Genomic DNA, 19,406 nt, shown 5'->3' with positions numbered 1-19,406 from the left:
CTACTATGTTGACAGAAAGTTTCAAATATCAGGAACAACTTGAGTTACCCAAAGATTGTTTTAAAAAAAAATAACCTGACTGTGACTCAAATCAGAAACCAAGACAGTTGTATTATCTCATTAGGGTTAAAACTTACACAATGCTCCATGTCAATTATATCTCACTAGAGCTGGGGAAAAATCACTGAGGCTATACCCAAAATACTACAGTTCTCCTCTCCTCCCAGGCACCTGACAGGATTGCACTGCCCCCCGCCCCCGCACCCCAGCCAGCACCTAACACCCTTGTTTTAAGTTAGATGTGGCCATATGATGACCTCAGGCTAATTAAATATGAGTAGAAGTGATGTATATTGACGCAAAGCCTTCATCGTCTCTGGTTCTTGAGCAACTCCAACAGTGGACTCACACAGGATGCGCAGAAAGAACATGAAATAAAAGGATGCCGCATTAAGCCCCTGAGATTTCAGAGCTGCTTGCTTGTTGGCACAGCGTAACGCAGCTTATCCTACTGATACATCAGTATAGCAAGGCGGCCAAGAACTGAGCCTTGGAATCTGACAAGCGAGGGTGTGAATCAGAGCTCTATCCCGTACTGTTTGAGTTGTCATGGGCAAGCCATGGCCACCTCTCTGGGCCTTCATGTCTTCATCCATAAAATGGAGGTAAAACCTACACTTCAGAGAATGGTCGCAAAGACTAAATGAGTGAGAAAATAACGTGTGCAATACTTAACGGAGTGCCTGGCATGTTGGTTAAGTACTCAGTAGACAGGAAGTGGTAGTAAACTCCAACGTATCTATTTTAAAACTACCATGAGCATATTCAAATTATGGAACTTTGCTCACCCTTGATATTCTATAAAGTAAGCACTCTAAACTCTTTATTCAATGAGAAAGTAATTTATAAAGGTTTGGATTCTCCTAGGTAAATCTAGGGGGGAAAAGGGAGGAAAATAAGAACATCTCCAAACTTAAATATTGGGGTGGGTGTGGAATGCGAATGAAGCAAGGCAAGGGTATCTGTGATTTACAATGGAGAGAAAAGAAAATGGGAGAATGAAGTAGAAGAGCAGAGTGGCTCTCCTCTTGCCTGCCAACCAGGCCTGGACCAAGCTGGAAGGAAAAAAGGCTCACAGGCAAAGCAAGCGGAGTTCTAGGCTGGGACGGTAAGAGAAGGGGTAAGTGTTGAGTAGAGAACAAAGGAGAAGGGAAGGAAGGACAAAGAACATGTGCACCTAGAGGCTTTGTGGAGCCCGGAGCTGGGGTAGGAGAGAGAGCCTGGGGAGCTACCGCACCAGGAGCCGCTTGGAACATGGAACAACACTGGTCTAAGACTGAGCAGTTCAGAACACTGCTTCAGTAGTCAGCTCTTAAAATACCATGAGACTTCCGAGTCTGCTGTTTCCCCTAAAGAACCCGTTTGCAAACAATATGGTCTGCTCACTCTGGGGATCATTCAGTCCCTAAACCTCAACCAGCACACACATATGAATGAATGACACTGTGCTACTGCCTTCAAGACCATGCCCACCGTAAGAGATAGATCTGAATGCTAACTGCTAAAATTCATCTAAGCACGGCTGCTCAGTCCCTAGAGAGAATAATCTGACCGTAACATCACCATTAAGATTTTAATTAAAAATCAATCTGGTTCAGGGGCGCCTGGGAGGCTCAGTCAGGTAAGCATCTGACTCTTGGCTCCAGCTCATGTCATGATCTCAGGGTCATGAGTTCGAGCCCTGCTTTGGGCTCCATACTAGGGATGGAGCCTACTTAAAAGAAAAAAAAAAAAAAATCAATCTGGTTCAGGTGTGCCTGGCTGGCTGGCTCAGTTGGTGGAGCATAAGGCTCTTGATCTCAGGGTCGTGAGTTCAAGCCCCACGCTGGGTACAGAGATTGTTTAAAAATAAATAAGCTTAAAAAAAAAAAATCAATCTGGTTCAAGTTAAAACTTTTTTAATACCCAAATTTTTGTAGTTGCTTTCAAGTTTCTGAAGCACTGATTGCTCATTTTTCACTGGTTGAAAATGAGAATAAATATAAGAGGAAAAACATAAAACGTCCTGAAACAATTCTTAACTGGTAAGAATTACTGAGACAGTTGTTGAAAAACACTCATCGATTTTATGCCATGACATAATAACATCATGCAACTAAAATCCCTCAGATAAGGAAAATAGAACTAAAGATGCTGAAAATTTTACTCATAAAAAGTAGACAATTTTTATAATCCAAATAAAAGTTTCATTACTACCAGACCACTTAAATTACATCCAAATCAGAAATGTGCTAACCATTAGAAACATAAGAGGACACTTTTCCACTGATATTTGGCATTTGGCATCAAAGGCAGTCTTCTGCAGATCTGATATTAAAACTTGTCAAAAACAAAATGAAATTGCAAAAGAGCCAAAACAAGAAAAGGTTATGACTACAACTCTTTTGAATGGCATGTGGGCTTTCTCTAAACACAACAAGGTCACCTGATATAAAAGGAACCACAGAGCGAAAGTGTGAGGTGTCAAGCAGGTCAAAAGACGTTAGAAATAAAATCCGAGCAGCCAAATACGGTGTAAGAATTAAAGCCTTATTAAGCCTACAGGTAAAGTTGTAGCCACCTGAAATAACTGACTGCTGAACAGTGGTGCCCCAAAAGCAATGTCAATATTTGGATTCCACTCTGGAAACATTCACAATCGTTCTAACCCAGAACCCTGAGGCTCTTCTAACAACAGTTCCTAGGCGGGAGAAAAGCAAGTTCCTTTGGGTGACCAGGTTCACATATATATATGCAATCAGTCTTCAGAGAGAAAAATAAATGAAACGTATGACATATATATGCACATAACTTTGATGAACAAGGACTATGAAAATCCACTCTGTTCTCTTTTCCCCTCCCCCATCCCACCATTTCAAAAATAATTTGGCTTCAAAAGCATGTCAGTAAATCTGCAAGTTGCAAAATAATAGAAACCATGTGCCCCATGTGTTCGCCAGATTCATTTTTTATGATGTATGGTCCTCCACATTAAAATAAACGTATTTTTGATAAAAGAAAGTAATGAAAAGAAATCAAAAGGATCCATTCCAAAAATTTCACATCTCTCAATGCAACACGGGACTGAACTTATTAAACGTGGCCACCCTAATAAAATTGGGACTTCAGTTAGAAGTACCTATAAATGATAAAAAGGTGTCCAAAATTTCAGATAATGAGGGACACAAAACATTTTCAAGTCCGATAAGTTTTAAGCTAAGCACTACAAATTAGACTTCACACTTTTAAGTTCTGCCTTTCATATGTTTTAAATGTGTTTATTATGATCTCAAAAGAGAGTGTTTCTAACACCCATGAATTTCTCTAACTACAAGTGAAATGATATTAAGACTAGAAAATAAGAATCCTCAGAATCCTTTAGAATACATTAAGTCCACATAACTGATTTTACTTATCAGAACACCCCTGAGGCTACAGAAATCTCTGTAGCAGAATTGTTTAATCCCCAGGTAGTCCCACACCCTCCTACAAGGAGAAACACATCTTACATTTTAAAGTCCGCCTTCTTGTATTTATTCTATCCACAGGTTTTTCAAGGACAGAATGCTTATAAAGTTTCCCACTTGATCAGTTTCGGTCTCTAAAAATAATTTCAATCTTCCCTTTTCAACCAATGGATAATTTACAAAATAAAAAGTATTAAAAATGAAAGCTCAATAAGCTTCAAAACAAAAATAAAAAATTAACACTACAGTGTGGCAGGGGAAAGGTAGAAACAGAAAATCTGAACGAAGGTCTCAAAGAACCAGTCCCCTGCGCAGGGTTCCACGGAAATGCCAACCCATGCCACAACAGTGCACACGCCACTCCACGAACACACGCACACTATGAAAGCAATGAACTAGTTAATGGTACTAGGAAACAGAAAAGAAAATCTGGGAGAAATGAATGTGTGTGTTTTGATCTTTTAAAAATCAAGAACTGGTCTAACATCTAGATAATGTATTTGTATAAATTCTTATTTTTAAACTCACCTGATTCATTTTCAATTCCTGTTGTGTTCTGAAAAGATACACACAACAAACAAACTTCTTTGATTACATGAGCCCTAAAAAGAAAAACAGACAATTGTAATATGTACCTGCCTACAAATTTACAGTGACTTAAAACCACATACAGAACTGTAGAGTTTGCTCAAAGGGCTATTCATAAAGCAACTCCATGCCAGATCAACTTCAATCTATGCTGAGAGCTTACTTCGCAGATTTATTATCTACAATAAAATAGATTTCTTACTAATCTTTCCTAGGCCTTCATTGTACTCTACAATTGAAAGCAGACTCATTAGAATGACATCAAATTTTTGCTGTGAAATTGCATCATTCCCAAGAAGAAACAGATTAGCTCTGTTAATAGTCAGAAACACAAAGCATTGCTGAGTAATTTATTATGCAACGTAAATAAATGTCCTTCTTTCACTTATATCAATACTGTGTTGAATGCAAACCCAATTAGACCCTTTACATTATTTAGTTTTTCAAGTTCTTGAAGTAGAAAAGTGGATTGGCTAACATTTCCACAGGGAGTTCTCTTTGAGGAACAAAACAAAACCCTTGTAGTAAAAAGCAAATGTTTTAATAAAAGCTGTTTGGAAAGAACTGGAATTATTCCTTTAAAATTTTTATTCAGTATATTCATAGTACACTGAAACGTTAAGACAAAATCATTTCTTGTAAATGCATATGACGTACTTGTTTCTAAGATGGTTCTTTCTGTCACGGACAATCCCAGGAGTCACTGGACGTCACTCACAATAAACGCAAGTCGTACCACTTTAAGTGGCACTTACTTCCACAGTGACATTATAAATGCTTCCAGCAGGTATACATATGCACACATACCATCAGGCACAGGTCTCCTATGTCTTCGTGAACTTGCTTTAACAGATTCTCCCTCCTTCCCAGATCCACAAGACTCCACTCACATTGTAGAACGTTTATGTTCTAATTGCTAATAAACCAAGGAACGTGTGACTTCATGACATTCTTCATCTTAGAAGAACATATGGCCTGCCCACTATCATAAAAAACAGTGCTTTGACATTTTACCCCAGTTCATTAATAAGGACAGTTTGGGGTTTTTTTTTTTCCCTTGAGCTATTTAACCACACTCACCTGATCACCTTTAACCATCAAAGGCACTATATTTAAGTCAGGACCTGGTCATCTGAACTAGTTTTTAGTCACAATTGGCACAGGGATGTAACTTGCACCTTGTTAGAGAGCTCAGTGCTAGCCAGACCCATATAAACTCTGAGTAAGGAAATATTCTGTGAATATGATTTCAGATAACTGGAGGTTAACCCATGAAGTCCAGCTCTTTAAATTTTAATATTGAACATCTCTCTCATATATATTTAACATGCCTTTCCTTAGTATACATCTCCTATTGAGCAGAATCGATCCTTTTCTATGAGACTTGAAATCGTTAGGAAGTTAAACGGTGTACCTGGTTGTCACCCACTGAGGTGTGCACCCCTCTGCCCCCTCTAACATCAATGCCTACTAAATGCCATACAGTCCACCAGGAGGACCGTGATGGACAACGTGGCACCCAGAAGTGAATAAAATGTCAGCGGTTTCACTTTCCCTCTTATTAAGCTTTTATGGATGGATTTACTAACATTGGCCACAGGGAGTTCTCTTTAAGGAACAGAAGTAAAATCCTGAAGTAAAATGCAAATGCTGTCATGAAAGATCTTTGGAAAGAACTATGATGCTTTACCATTTCCTTCAGCTTGTCGTCTTCTCCTTCCCACGAGAATCATCGGTATCATCACCACAACTATCATTTATGAGGTGTGCTTCTAAGACCAGCAGGCACTGGGCTACACCTTCACGTTAATCAGCCCAGTTGCTTTTTACAGAGGTCAAGTACTAGCATCCTCAACTAACAAGTTCAAGGAGGTCAGGATAACTCAGACGCTCTCATAATGGGTTTCTGCCATTGCTTCTTAACCATGTTTCACCAACTGTTTACTCCTGCCTCCCCTTAACACCTACTGTGTGTCAACCACTGTTTTCAACAGTAAGCTGAACAATCCCTGCCGTCTCGGGGAAGAGACTGCAATAAACAAATCAGTAAAGTGGGCAGGAGGTCAGATAACAAAAGTGTTTTAGGGAAAAATAAAGAGGTGGTAGGGAGAGGGAGACAGGAACTACAGTCTCGTCTCTCTGCCTGTGACTCCAGCAGTGCCGTCAGAGAAGGCCTCAGTAAGAAAGGGACATTGGCATAAAAGCCGGGAGAAGAGCTGCAGGGCCAGGAAGATATGAGGAGCATCGTAAGGAAGTAAAAAAACCCATTCGGCAGCGTGCCTGGGTGTTTGAGGGAGGGCAAGGATGGTGACAGGGGCACAGTGAATGAAAGGGAAAGTGGAGGAGGTGATTCAGAAAGGTGGGGGGGTGAGGTGGGGATGGGGGAGGGGAGGCAGATAAAGTATGGATTTTTGCAAGGTAAGCACCGTTCACCAGAACAGCTAGAGTTTTTCCATCCAGGGATGGAAAGCGACTGGGACGCTCAAGGTGGCACACCTGATGTGACTTAGGTTTAAAAGAGACCATAAGGGAGCAGCATGGGGGCAAGCAGACCTCTCAGGAGGCTAACACCCCCATCTAGGCAAGAGATGGCGGCAACAGGGCGGCAACCTGGCCCATACAGAAGAGAGGCGAGAAGTGATCAGATCCTGGATATATTTTAAAAAACAGAGCCCCCAAGGGGCGCCTGGGTGGCTCAGTCGGTTAAGCGGCTGCCTTCGGCTCAGGTCACGATCCCAGGGTTCTGGGATCGAGCCCCACGTCCAGCTCCCTGCTCCACGGAGAGCCTGCTTCTCCCTCTCCCTCTGCCTGCTTGTGTTGTCTCTCTATCTGTCGAATAAATAAATAAAACCTTAAAAAAAAAAACAGAGCCCCCAAGATTTGCAGCCAGAGTAGATGTTAGGCATGAAAGAAGAGCAAGTCAGGGAGGACACCAAGATTTTTAGCCTAAGGACACCAAAGGATGGAGCTGCCATTTTTTTTCATCAAAGGAGATACTGTCGCCTCCTTCCCATCTGCTTGTCATTGCTTTTTTCCCCTTCACTTAACACTCTCCTCCTTTCCTTCCTCCCCTTTTGTAGTTGCTGGCTCACAGGCACAATTCAAACAACTGAGATACCATGGCATCTGGCCTCTAATCCCAAAGAACTCAAAAATTAAAGTACTCACAACGTTTTAGTCTCTCATTTGTTATCTCAATGAATCTCACTTTTTCTTACTAAAAAGTTATGACATAATTCAGGCTGTTAAATGGTTAATAACCTCTCTGACTTTCTGCACTGTCTGTTCCCTCTTTGTCCTAACAGAAATACACTCATCATTTCTTTCCAGAGAAAATGATCTTAACTTTTTTTATTTTTTTAAGGGTTCACTATAGGGGCACCTGGGCGGCTCAGTCGTTAGGCGTCTGCCTTCGGCTCGGGTCATGATCCCAGGGCCCTGGGATCGAGCCCCACATCGGGCTCCCTGCTCAGCGGGGAGCCTGCTTCTCCCTCTCCCACTCCCCCTGCTTGTGTTCCCTCTCTCGCTGTGTCTCTCTCTGTCAAATAAATAAATAAAGTCTTAAAAAAAAAAAAGGGTTCACTATATACGTGTATGCTTGGACTCTCCTCTCCATCACTTCTAATCCCAATTGCCAAAAACAAGACTCTCATTTTCTTTTTTCTCCCTTGACTCACAACATTGTCAAATTATATATCTAGAATAGTTTATAACGTCAAATGCATTGCAAATCCAACACTGACTTCTCAGATGATATTTAAAAAATTAAATCCTTGACTAAACTCTACTAAAAACAAGGGATGTTAAACACAAGAATTGAGAATCTGGCAGTGTCTCTCAACAGAAGACCACTGCATTTTGGACTGGACTGGATTCCTTGTCTGCCCCTTTGATTCCAGCCACCTAGCACTGCCCGGCAAAGTCAATGCCAACAGTGCCTCTGATCATTTTGAAAATCAAAAATACCTATACACCTCCCCAAGTAACCTCCCAGCTGAGAACCTCTCAACGGTAATAATCATGTAACTAAGTGCCATATGACAATATATTTTAAACCAACTATAGACTCTAAAAGTTGTTACTGAAGTAACTTCCTGAAGATTCCTCCAGCAGTGCAAAACCCCCGTGAAAGCCGCCTAACAATCCTACATATTTTCATATTCATTGTTGACCAAAACAGCACTGTTTTCACATACTCAAGGTCCAAGTTTTATCATATGTGAGAACCTGAACTAACCATCTTATTAGTGTGGAGGCAGAGAGAAACCTTTCCATACCTACCACTGCAACTTAATAATTCTGTCAAATTAAAAAAAAAAGTGCTAAACAATTACGTGCCTCTGGTTTTCCAATGGTAAATACTGAAAATCTTAAAATCACTAAGACTTCTACCCTGGCTTATTCCTTTGTTTCGTTTTTGGATTTCTATACCTGACCAAACCGCCTTGAATATTTCTACATATCCCTTCCATTCCAGCTTGCTGACATTTATCAGATAAAGTACATCAGGCAGATATACAAATTTAGAGCATGTGAATTTTTATCACCAACTATACTTTGCTAATAGCATACATTCTTAGAAAAGTAAGAGCATGGTCCTGATTTTACATATCTCTGGCTTTAACAGTATACACATACTTAACTTTTCAAGATATTGCTTCCAAATTCTAGGACAAATCATTCTTACAAATATTTAATATCATAAAAATGATTTTATTATACATGATCAGTATCAATACAGCAACAATAATTAGGGTCTTTATTCCAACACTGGTTCCTTAAAGTTTCAAGACAACCTCAACAACTGTTAGGTTGCTGTCCCTGACATGGAGCACCAGAGACCAGAAAATAGAGAGATACACGGGACACCCCAGTCCCTGGGTCAGAACAGCCTGGCAGCACCCCCGCATCCCGCTATCACCCAACCTCTGAGATAGCGCAGATTAAAGTAAAGACAGACACAAGGTAACATGAATGCAACACATGTAACAGGATAAATTGTCACATCTGCCCTTTGTAGACTTGTAAAATCTACAAAACTATATGAGAGGCAAAGTAAAAGCAATAGCAGATTAAGATCAGTTTAAATCTGGAAGAAAGGGAGAGAATTAGGAAGATAATTATTTGATCTGATTTGTATATTCACCTATATAAGTCACTGATATTATTTTCCAATTATTCTTTTGGGTCATTTTGGCTCTTTTGGAGCTTATTTGGAAAATAATTAAATTTGCAACATTCAGAGTCACTGGAAATAAGAGAACTAGTATGGTATATCAAAATGCAACAGATCATAAATGCACTAAAAATGTGGACTAGATGCAAAGAAGTTTTAAAAATACCAATTTGTGAAAGAAGTCTTAGAAACTTTATAACCTACATAAGAGAAGATAAATATTCTACAACTAATCACAGCATAAAGATCTTTCATGGTAAAAAGAGTATCTCTATAGCAAACACAGAAATGATTAAGCTTTTAGTGGAGCAGACTTACAGTGTTTAACACTGATCGTAACTTACTCTGACCAAAAGAATCTTGCAATCCAGAAACTTCTAGAAAAATAGTAAAAATATCTAAACTATGCCAACTTCTCAAAAGCAGTTTTTATTAACTTACAAATACAGCTAGCATATTTGTTATTAAAAACTACCACTCATAATTCCTACCAGAAGAGTAGAATCACCAAATTACAATCTATAAACTCTAGATATGAATAATGAAAACATTTAGCACTTACTCGGATTAAGCAAAATCACATAATTCATAAACATGGAATCTGCCCAGGAATTTGCTAAATGCAAAATCATTCATTTTCCTTTTCTAAAATAACAAATACAATTTCACAAAAATAATCATCTAGAACATCTAGTTTCGTACTAAAAAATATACCCCAACTCCCTTTTAAAAGGCAGACTATATTACCAAATTAAGTGGAAGGGAAAAATCAAAACTGATACGTTTATCATTTTAAGAATAAAGGTCGTGAAGAGAGAGAGAGAGAGAGAGTGTGTGTGTGTGTGTGTGTAAAGGGAGAGAGACAGAGAATACAGGAAAGATTTGGAGGGTGTGAACTCTTTCTTGCTTCTCAAAACCGGATGCTCCCGTCTCTCCCCCTCTAGAACGATTTCCACCCAAAAGGCAAAAAGGCAATTGTATAGCAGAATATACCACACAGAGGAATTTCCCTACCTGGGAAGTAAGTGAGGAGATACAAAGAAAAGAATGCTCGCAAATAAACCCATCATTTCTCCCATTTCAATAACGCAGTTCCCCCCAGCGGCCCATAACACCACAGACAAATATCCCAGGGCCTGATTCTCCAAATTCTTGGAGCAGGGTGTCCTGACACAAACCTAAATAAGGAAGCAGAGTCCAGCGAATTTACTCCAGGTGGGAGAATCTGATCCTGACAACACAGTTTCCACACAGAGGAAGGGAAAAACAGAAAGTCTATTGTTGTGAATGGCTTCAGAGCTGCAAAGATCTAATGAGAAAATGAGGTTGATTAGAACTTTTGTTTAAAATATATAAGTTGGGGCGCCTGCGTGATTCAGTCAGTTAAGCGTCCAACTCCCGATTTCGGCTCAGGTCATGATCTCAGGGTCCTGGGATGGGGCCCCGGGGTGAGCACTGCGCTCAGCGGGGAGTCTGCATCAGGACTCTCTCCCTCTCCCTCTACCCGTCCCCCCCTCCACCAAATGAATAAATAAATCTTTAAAATATATATGTAAGTTAACACAATAGAAGAATGTTAAATAAGAGATCTGCAGATGTGCTAGGAAAGTACTATAAACCCAAAGTTAGACTATGGCATTCTAGGGGTTTTATCCTTCCCTTAGAATATCTCTACGGGGGGGGGGGGGGGGGGGGAAGATTCAAGAAAAGTTTTTCACAAAATACTGCTTCAAGCAGTCATTAATAAAGAGCTGGCTTAGCAATAAATGTATAGCAAATGCTGATTATTTACCATTTATGTGGTTTATATTATGGACAGCTATTACATATGCTCTCCTTCTGATTAAATTTATACATCCAGGTCATTATATTGCACTGAACACAGAATTGATTACATCATAAATTTCAGGTTTTGTTTAGGGTTTCTACAAAAATTCCCTCTAACCCCACAATTGAAAATACTCAGTTTCTCTAAAGAAATTAAAACTTATTACTCTCACTTCAACGTGCCACTCTGATATTCTTCCTCATGGCATTAAAAACAAAAGATCACTGTCGGGGCGCCTGGGTGGCTCAGTCGGTGAAGCGCCTGCCTTCGGCCCTGGTCATGGTCCCAGGGTGCTGGGACTGAGCCTCACGTGGGGCTTCCTGCTCCGCGGGGGGTCTGCTTGTCCCTTTTCTTCTGCTCCGCCCCCCAACCCATGCGCTCTCTCTCACTCTCTCCCTCCTGTCTCAAATAAATAAAATCTTAAAAGAATCACTGTCAATTTTCTTGGATGAAGTAACTCCATCCAATCAAAATACCCTTGAATTAAGAAGTTAATCTCCTTTCCTTATTTTCAAGACTAATGGTCAAAAAGTATAGATGTAAAAATCCACATGAAAAGACAGGTGGGTAAGAACATAAATGCTCTCCAGCCAGTCCCAGCTCCGTGAAGAAAACCGTGCCCCACTCAAGATCTGTAGTACACCTCAGCCCCCATCTGTCCTAGCTCAGCTTAACCAACCACGGACTGTACATTCTCCCAAACAGCATTCAAATCAAACAAGCTCCTATAAAATGATACTTTTCTGATATTTCCCTATGTTAGACACGTAAAAACTTCCAATTATTTTAAAAGGAAAATTAAGTCAATTCTTTCCTAACACTCAAATGTCATGCTTCCAACTCAAACACAAAATTTCTAAAGCAAGATGCCACATGGTCATTCATTTCACAATCCCCAAAATAAAATGAATTCTCAGATGACCCCTTTGAGTTAATGTTTCTCCACTGGCGCTGCCAATACCGATGTTACCTTTGTGATTAAACATTTAAAATTGAGAGATTTTTCAGGAAGCCTACAAAATACTTCTGAATTTCCTAAAAAAGGGAAGAAAACTTCCACAACATGGCGCCCAGCTCTTGGCACTCAAGTATTCATTTTCTCACACAAAGACTCTCTAAGCCTTAACAGAGTCACCTTACAAGTGGCTGCTCAGAGCTTTTTTGATCTTGCCTACAAAATAAAATATGTAAGAAAACTCATCGTCCACAAACTACACATAAATGACAAGGCTTCCCGAATTTACAAGTGAAGAACCTGAAGCAAAACTGGAAGTTATCCCAGACAGACTGACAACTTCAACTATATTTTGCTAAGATCCCAGGCACACTTCTGTCGCTACAAAATTCAAGGTCTTCTCCCAAGAGTTTATTAAGGCATTTATTATCTTGGTAGGGAGTAAATAAAGTCTGAGGTTAGGGTCTATCCTCTAAATATGTAAGTACTTCTGTTCTCAAGAGCATTTTAAAATAACAGCAACACCTACTGTCTGCAAAGCAATGTTTGTATGTTGCTCTGCAGTTTAACTAGCTCTGGTACATATGTAAGCTTTTATTTTTTAAAGGAAAGCAGGTGTTCAAATAAATTATTTGTAGTTCTCGTTTCAAGGTAAAGATACACGCCTCCCCACTTATGCTAAAAAGAACGAAAGACTATCTCTTGGTACTATCAGCAGTGGTAAACCAGAGAGCGTGACTCAAGCGAGGGTCCGTGCAGAGCAGTAGATCAAACGGGACAGTTCTGGACGGGTTTGAGTCCCAGGTTCAACACAAACTTGTGGGTTGGGCTCCCCAGACGTCATGTGAGGAGTCATTATCCCACCCACCCTCCCTCCCAACCCACCCCAAAAGCCCCAAAGGTCTTTAGGGAAAGATGCAAGAGGAATTATTTAAAGGCAGAGCCCATGAACACATGCAACTGGGAGACCAGGGCAGGAGCCTGATTTCCTGACTGCCCATCAGGAAAGCAGCTCTGGCCATCTGGGATGAGCAACACTGAGCCACAAGGAGTTTCTGACTGAGGAATGCCACAAACAAAACAATGTCTAACAGTCTAGAAAGATTAAATTGCCAGGAAAGAGTAAGGAGGGGAGAGGGCAGCCAGAGAGACCGGGACCAGGCAAGCTGGTTAAGAATCCAAGATGGTAAGTGATAAGGGCATAAGGGTGTGAACCACAGACGACAGCTGAAAAGAAACAAAAAAAAAAAAATATGACCAACACTACACACAGGAAGAGTGGACAGAATGTGTCTTCTAACTGAACAGGAAGTAAAAAGGGATGGTGAAGAGAAGTCCAAAATACAGAATGTGACTGACTAGAAGAATGAATATATTTTCAAGACAGAGCAGCCAGGAAGGAGTAGGGATGGTATTTAAGTGGACGGTGGCGAGCTCCATTTTAGACTCTGGGGAGAGAACAGGCATCCACACGGAAGGCTACATCCATCAAATGGAAAAAACAGCCCTGGCGCAGACTGCCTTCAAGGCTGGGGACAGAGATTCAGAAGTCTTCAGCCGCAAGGGGGTGCCTAGGGAAACTGCCAAAGGCAAAAATATCCAGAGAGAAGAGGAGACCAAGGATCTGGCTTTGTGACAGGCATGGAAGGGGCTAGAAAAACACATGCCCCCTCCACCAAATTGGGGGGTTGGGGGGGGCCAAAGCGCCTAGGGACTCAGAGATAATTTGGAAGGGTTTCTCTCAGCAATGATTTCGTCACGCTATCCCCGAAGACCTACCGTATTAAGAGAGGTAGCTAAGAAAAATGCGATTAATATTTTTGAAGAAACCTACAAGTATCTCAATTGCTTTCATATTCTTCATCTATTCATCACAAAACACCCCAGTGAAAGAAAAAAGTAATCATTGTTCCCCACTTTACAAATAGCAAGTGGAGAGGATAACTGCCCCACCACTGCCAGAAAACTCGGCCCCTGTGGTGGTCTGGCACATGCACCACTCTGCACACTGAGGCAGGGCTCAATTAAATTACTAGGGGATTGCACTGACACAACACTTACCTCCCAAAACAGGTAAACTGACTCGCTCAACGTCCTCTACCAAATGGTAACAGAGCTTCACAATTAAAAATATAAATTTATCCCAAAGACCCCCTTCTTAAAACTTCCATTTTCAGATGTACTTTACAACTAAGGTCTTTCGGAATTCCAGCAAAGTCCCTAAAAGAAGCCTCACAGAGTGAGAAATATTTAGAATGTCATATTTATACTGTTACTCCAAATTATGCTTAAATTATACTGTCTTAATAACCCCTTGGGTAATGCGCAGGATTCATACTGGAAGTATGTAAGGGTTCAGTGAATCTCAGATTTCTTTTCAATTTTAACAGCATCATTTAAATTACCTGAAAATGCCATCGAGTTTTCCCACCAGAATTTAATGTAGTCTTATATGCACATGTAAAAGCTGTAGGTTTTACCAATTCCCAGACAGGCTGCCCACAGTAATCAAACTAACAGTTGCACGTAGCTTTACATATTTCAGGCAAGCTGTGCCAAGAAGTAATTTAGCTCTTTCAAAGCAAAGCCTATCAGATGATTTATTGCAAGAGCTACAAAATATTCTTTTCACCAAAATGGCTGGCAAATATATAAGTAATTCAGTGAAACCTCCTTTATTGCATGTTCCCAAAGACTAATAAATGAAACACAGCACAGGTATGACTTGAACCAAGACTCTTAAGAATAAATACTATCCAGTACTGAGAAAAATATTATAAGCATATTTCACTCCAAATGAACCAGATTTACTACATACAATAACTAACTCACGCTTCAGGGGAGTGGGGGTGGGGAATGAAAGGCATTCCCTTTAAGAAAGAGCATTTAAATGGCACATGCATTCATTCCAGTTAAATTATGCAAGTATTCTGTAATTGAGAAAGCCACCCCATTACCAAATGTGGTCCAAGAGCACATCTCTTTTCTTATGTTCTCCTTATCACTAAATTCTAACTAAAGATCACTTATGCCACAATAAAAATTCAGTCTACACTATCTATACTTTTAAAGACTACAGAGAAAGATGTGACAACCTACACTTCCTTCGCCCAGGGGAAATTGCGTTAATAATGCATGTATGCCATAAGATCAATAGTGATCTTTAAGTTATAAAGTAATAAGCTAAAGTAGATAAGCACTTCAAAAGTAAACTATTTCCTCAGGACAAATTCATCACTTTCAGTGCATAACCCTGAATTGGTTGTAGAAAGAAAAAAAGGAAGGAAGGGAGGGAGGGAGGGAGGAAAGAAAAGAAAGAAGAAGGAAAGAAAAGAGAAAAGAAAAGAAAAGAAAGATCTTAGAAAAACTAGTCTGGCCTCTACCATCAATCTTCAAGGGGTTGCTTCACTGAGTCTCATTTTCTAGAATCGTTGTTTCTGTGCCACTCAAGTATAAGAGACCACAAGCTTACATGATTCACCATGCATCAACTCTATACACATAACTTATTTAAATCCATAATAATTTAACCAAATACAGGGAATGTTGATCCTATGCCATGAAAACTCCTTCTTCGTAGTCTCCAGGTTATCTCAAATTGCTTTATCTCTTGCCATAGAACTGCTGAAAGTAAACCATTCAACAAGATCATAAAGACACCCACAGGAAGGGACTGCCACAGGCCAGTTAAATCCATTCCCCTGCTTCAGGGTGGACTTCATGTAAACCAGAGAGGCTCTTCTCTCAGTTCTTTGACTATAGAGATTCCATATTCCACTGATTGCACCACCCGGTCAGATGGGCTTTCCTTGAATGCAGTGGTTGAGAACCGGGTCCCCACCAAGGGACATGTGGCAATGTCTGGAGACCTTATCAGTTGTGCGGATGGTGGGGGAGTGTTACTGGCATCTCACAGGTAGAGATCAGGGATGCTGCCAAATATCCTGCAGTGTACAGAACAGCCCCCCAAAGAAAGAATTATCCAGCCCCAAATGTCAATCGTGCCAAGGTTAAGAAATCCTGCTTTAATGGAACCTAAGTAATGCTTTCAGTAACGGAGTCAATAGCTTTCAGTTGCTCCAGGAAGATGATTTCAGTGGCTCTAATTATAAACTTCTAACTTCAAAAGGAGAGCGCCAAACCTCTAAACCAAGTGCTAGGAAGAATGACAGCGTAACCGATGGGCACCATGCAAACCACAGAGTGCTGGCCACAAGTCAGGAGAATCAGTAGTAATGACTGTCAGGTAATGTCCCCATCATCGGGAAACTCCCTATTATCTACACATCGCCACACAAGTTTGACAATTTTCCCCCACTGTCCACCTACTCCCTTTTCACTCCCACTGCGGAGTTTTCTCGTGCAGCCCATAGGCTTTTTTTTCCTCTGCCTGGGTATTAAAAATAGCATGAAAAGCAAGTTGGAAGAAATGAAAATAGTAAATAACCTAAGGTGCTTTCCATCCCGGAAAGTCTATGATTTAACAGGACTTAAAAGGTTTGTAAATCAGATCTGGAACTTGAAAAGAGATCAGCAGCGTAAAGAAACAGTCCCATGAATAAATAAACATCTAACGTAAAATAATCATCAAAAGAATATGTGTGCAGATATATATATATGGAACCGCACAGACCCGGCTCAGGGAGAAGAGAATAAAAGGAAGCTGAAATTGCTGCTTCTTATAACTGCATTGGCAGGAAAAATACATATTTAGAGGCTAAAAGACAGAATTTACATTTTCACGTTTTTTTTTAAAAATCACAAAACTTCAGAATTCACAATAGAAAAACCTAAACAGTTCTTAATGAAAAGAGACTCTCAGTCTACAGAAAACTTACTGATCAATATGGAATTGATAAATAATGGCCCACCCATATATTACACAGCCACTAAAAATCATATTGAATACTTAATGGCATGAATATATGCTCCCAATATAGTAAGAAGACAGGTTATGAATAATATACACAATGATATCAATCCTATATAAAATGTAAATACATAGAAGTGAATAAAAATGAATATATACAAGAAATACACACATGCACAACAAGAGAGACAGGAAGGTGAAGGAGGTATGTCAAAATGTTAACAGTGGTTATCTGAGTGGGAAGATGAGGGCTGATTTCTCTTCCTTCTCTGTGCTTTTCTCTCTGTTCATAATGTCCTACCTACAGTGAGAATCATTTGTTATGTTTTGTACTCACAAAACGAATAATTACAAATAAAATTTAAACCGTATGGTTTCAGGAACTGTCCACAAAATGAGAAAAAACAAATCCGAATATGCCAACTTTTCAATTAAAGAAACCACCTTCAGAATCAACCAAAGCAAGCTTTCACTGAGTGTTATTATTATGTGCCTGGTATTTTTCTAAACACTTCGAATGTATTAACTTATTTAAATCAAACCAAAAAAGACACGAAAAAAGAGCCCTGGAATAACAGAAGCTGTGAACCATCTTAGTCTCACTATGAATTTCAATCTCAGCTTCTACAGACTGAAACGAGGGGGTTTAATAAAATGATCTTTAAAGGTCCTCTCCAGGCTACAATGAGAGTCCACACATGACGAATATGGTTGAATAAGTGTTTGTAAGGAAGCTTCTAGAGAATGATGGGGCAGCTGCAAGCCATCTCAAAAACAAAACCCTCTAAAAAAGAACATGATTATGTGTCTCAGTTCCTCCTCAATATTTGTACAACAAATTTCATAACATGTTAAAAAAAAAAATGTTGAAGGCCCACATTTTCCCAATACTTGGCCATAACTGACTGGATAGGAAGTCTGGTATGGGAGGTAAAAGATTCACTGAAAGGTTGTGCTTCTTGTTCAACGTTAATAAACCTGTAATAAACAAAAACTTTACGAAATATTTCAGTCGTGTTCTGGGTACGACCATTTCAGTGTCTGATTAAAGGGGCCCAAAGACCTACTGGAACTCACCCAGAAGGCGTTCCACTTATGAAATAAAACCAAAACCCCAATACAACACTGAATGGAAAATGAGGGGCCAGCAGAACCCCCTTTCTCAGGGGAAATTACAGCTGCGCAGTGAAAGGAATGTGGGCTTCCCGGTTAAATCGTGGGATTGTTCCCGAAGCTCACGGCCCGACAGAAGTGGGCCAGTCGTGGTCCCGCGGTTCACGCGTGGGTCGGAAGGAAGCACCGAGGTTTGGGCATATCCTTGACCTGTAAGGGATACTTCGTGTCTCACTTGCCACCATCAAAAACAGGTTCGTAGATAATCTTTAGTAGCAAAATTAACATAAGTGCACGTCTGTTAAAAACAAAAACAAAAACACCGGTGGGTCTGCGATAGGCATACCGAAGGAGACAATTTCCAGGTTTAAATCACACAAAAACTATTTAGGAAACACAAAGACGCAAGACACAAAACAAATTAAGAACGCAAGTGTGAAAGACACACTCGCGTTGAACACAAAAGAGAAAAGCAAAACGCCTGGAAACTGGCGCGGCCCTGGCACCTCGCGTGCGCCTTCGCCGTCCGGGGACGGGGGTCCCGGGTGGACTTGCAGCCGCCGCCCGGCCCCGCCGCGCACACGCGTTCCCCCTGGCGGGGCGCGCGGCGATCCAACGGCCACAAAGCGAACCGCACAACTTCGCCGCGGCGGGCCCCAAGGTCGGCCCGGGGGCTCGGGCGCGGCAGGGAGGAGCGGGGAGCCCCGGCGGCCCGCGCCTGGCTCCGGGACCCCCGCCAGCCCGGGACGCCGGGTCCTCGGAGGGGGCGCGTCCGCCGGCCCGCCTGGCCCTGCGCGCCCGGTCCCCACGGGTCGCCCCCGCCGCCGCCGCCTCCTCGCTCTTCGCGGGCAGGGACGGGCGTCCCGGCTCCAAGCCCGCCGCCGTCCCGGAAGCCGCCCGTCCCGGCCGCCCCTTACCTGCGCCCGCCGCGCCCCGCGCCTCAGAGCGCCGAGAGCCGCCGCCCGCGCCGCCGCTGCCGCTGCTCCGCCCGCCCCGGCGTCCGCGGCCGCGCCGACGCCATCTTGGCTCCGGTCGGAAGTGACGTCGGGCGGCGGCGGCCGCGGCCCCGGGAGTCCGCACCGCCCGCGCCGTCGCCGAGGGCCGCGACCCCTGGTCGCGCCGGCCCCCACCCCCGGGTCGCCCACGCCCCGAAGACCCCGGGCCGCCCTGCCGCCCTTCGGACTCGCGCTGACCCGGCCGCCCTGGCGGGGGACGCCGCGGACCCCGGCGGCCAGCGCCCGCGCCTCGCCACGACCAGTCTGACCGCACCAAGGGGTTGGAATTTTGCGCGATTGAAAGTTGCTACAGGAATCCGCCGCCTTTAGAGGGAGAAGAAAAATGGGCGCATCTCTGAGTTCCTGTCAAATAAA

The 19,406-nt window shown here is 41.9% G+C and overlaps 1 protein-coding gene across 1 annotated transcript in view; it reads right to left on the bottom strand.

The window, feature by feature from the left end:
• Positions 1-19,008, bottom strand: part of PRDM2 (PR/SET domain 2) — a 117,775-nt gene extending 98,767 nt beyond the window's left edge. The window contains 2 exon segments of the mRNA XM_027578548.2: positions 4,035-4,108; positions 18,954-19,008. Of these exon segments, the coding sequence (XP_027434349.2) occupies positions 4,035-4,043 (9 nt within the window). The 5' untranslated portion in view covers positions 4,044-4,108; positions 18,954-19,008.
• Between the last annotated feature and the right edge of the window lie 398 nt (positions 19,009-19,406).

Source organism: Zalophus californianus, chromosome 4, assembly GCF_009762305.2.
Source record: "Zalophus californianus isolate mZalCal1 chromosome 4, mZalCal1.pri.v2, whole genome shotgun sequence".
In the NCBI taxonomy this organism is placed as follows: Eukaryota; Metazoa; Chordata; class Mammalia; order Carnivora; family Otariidae; genus Zalophus; species Zalophus californianus.
This window is presented reverse-complemented; position numbering and strand designations above follow the sequence as displayed.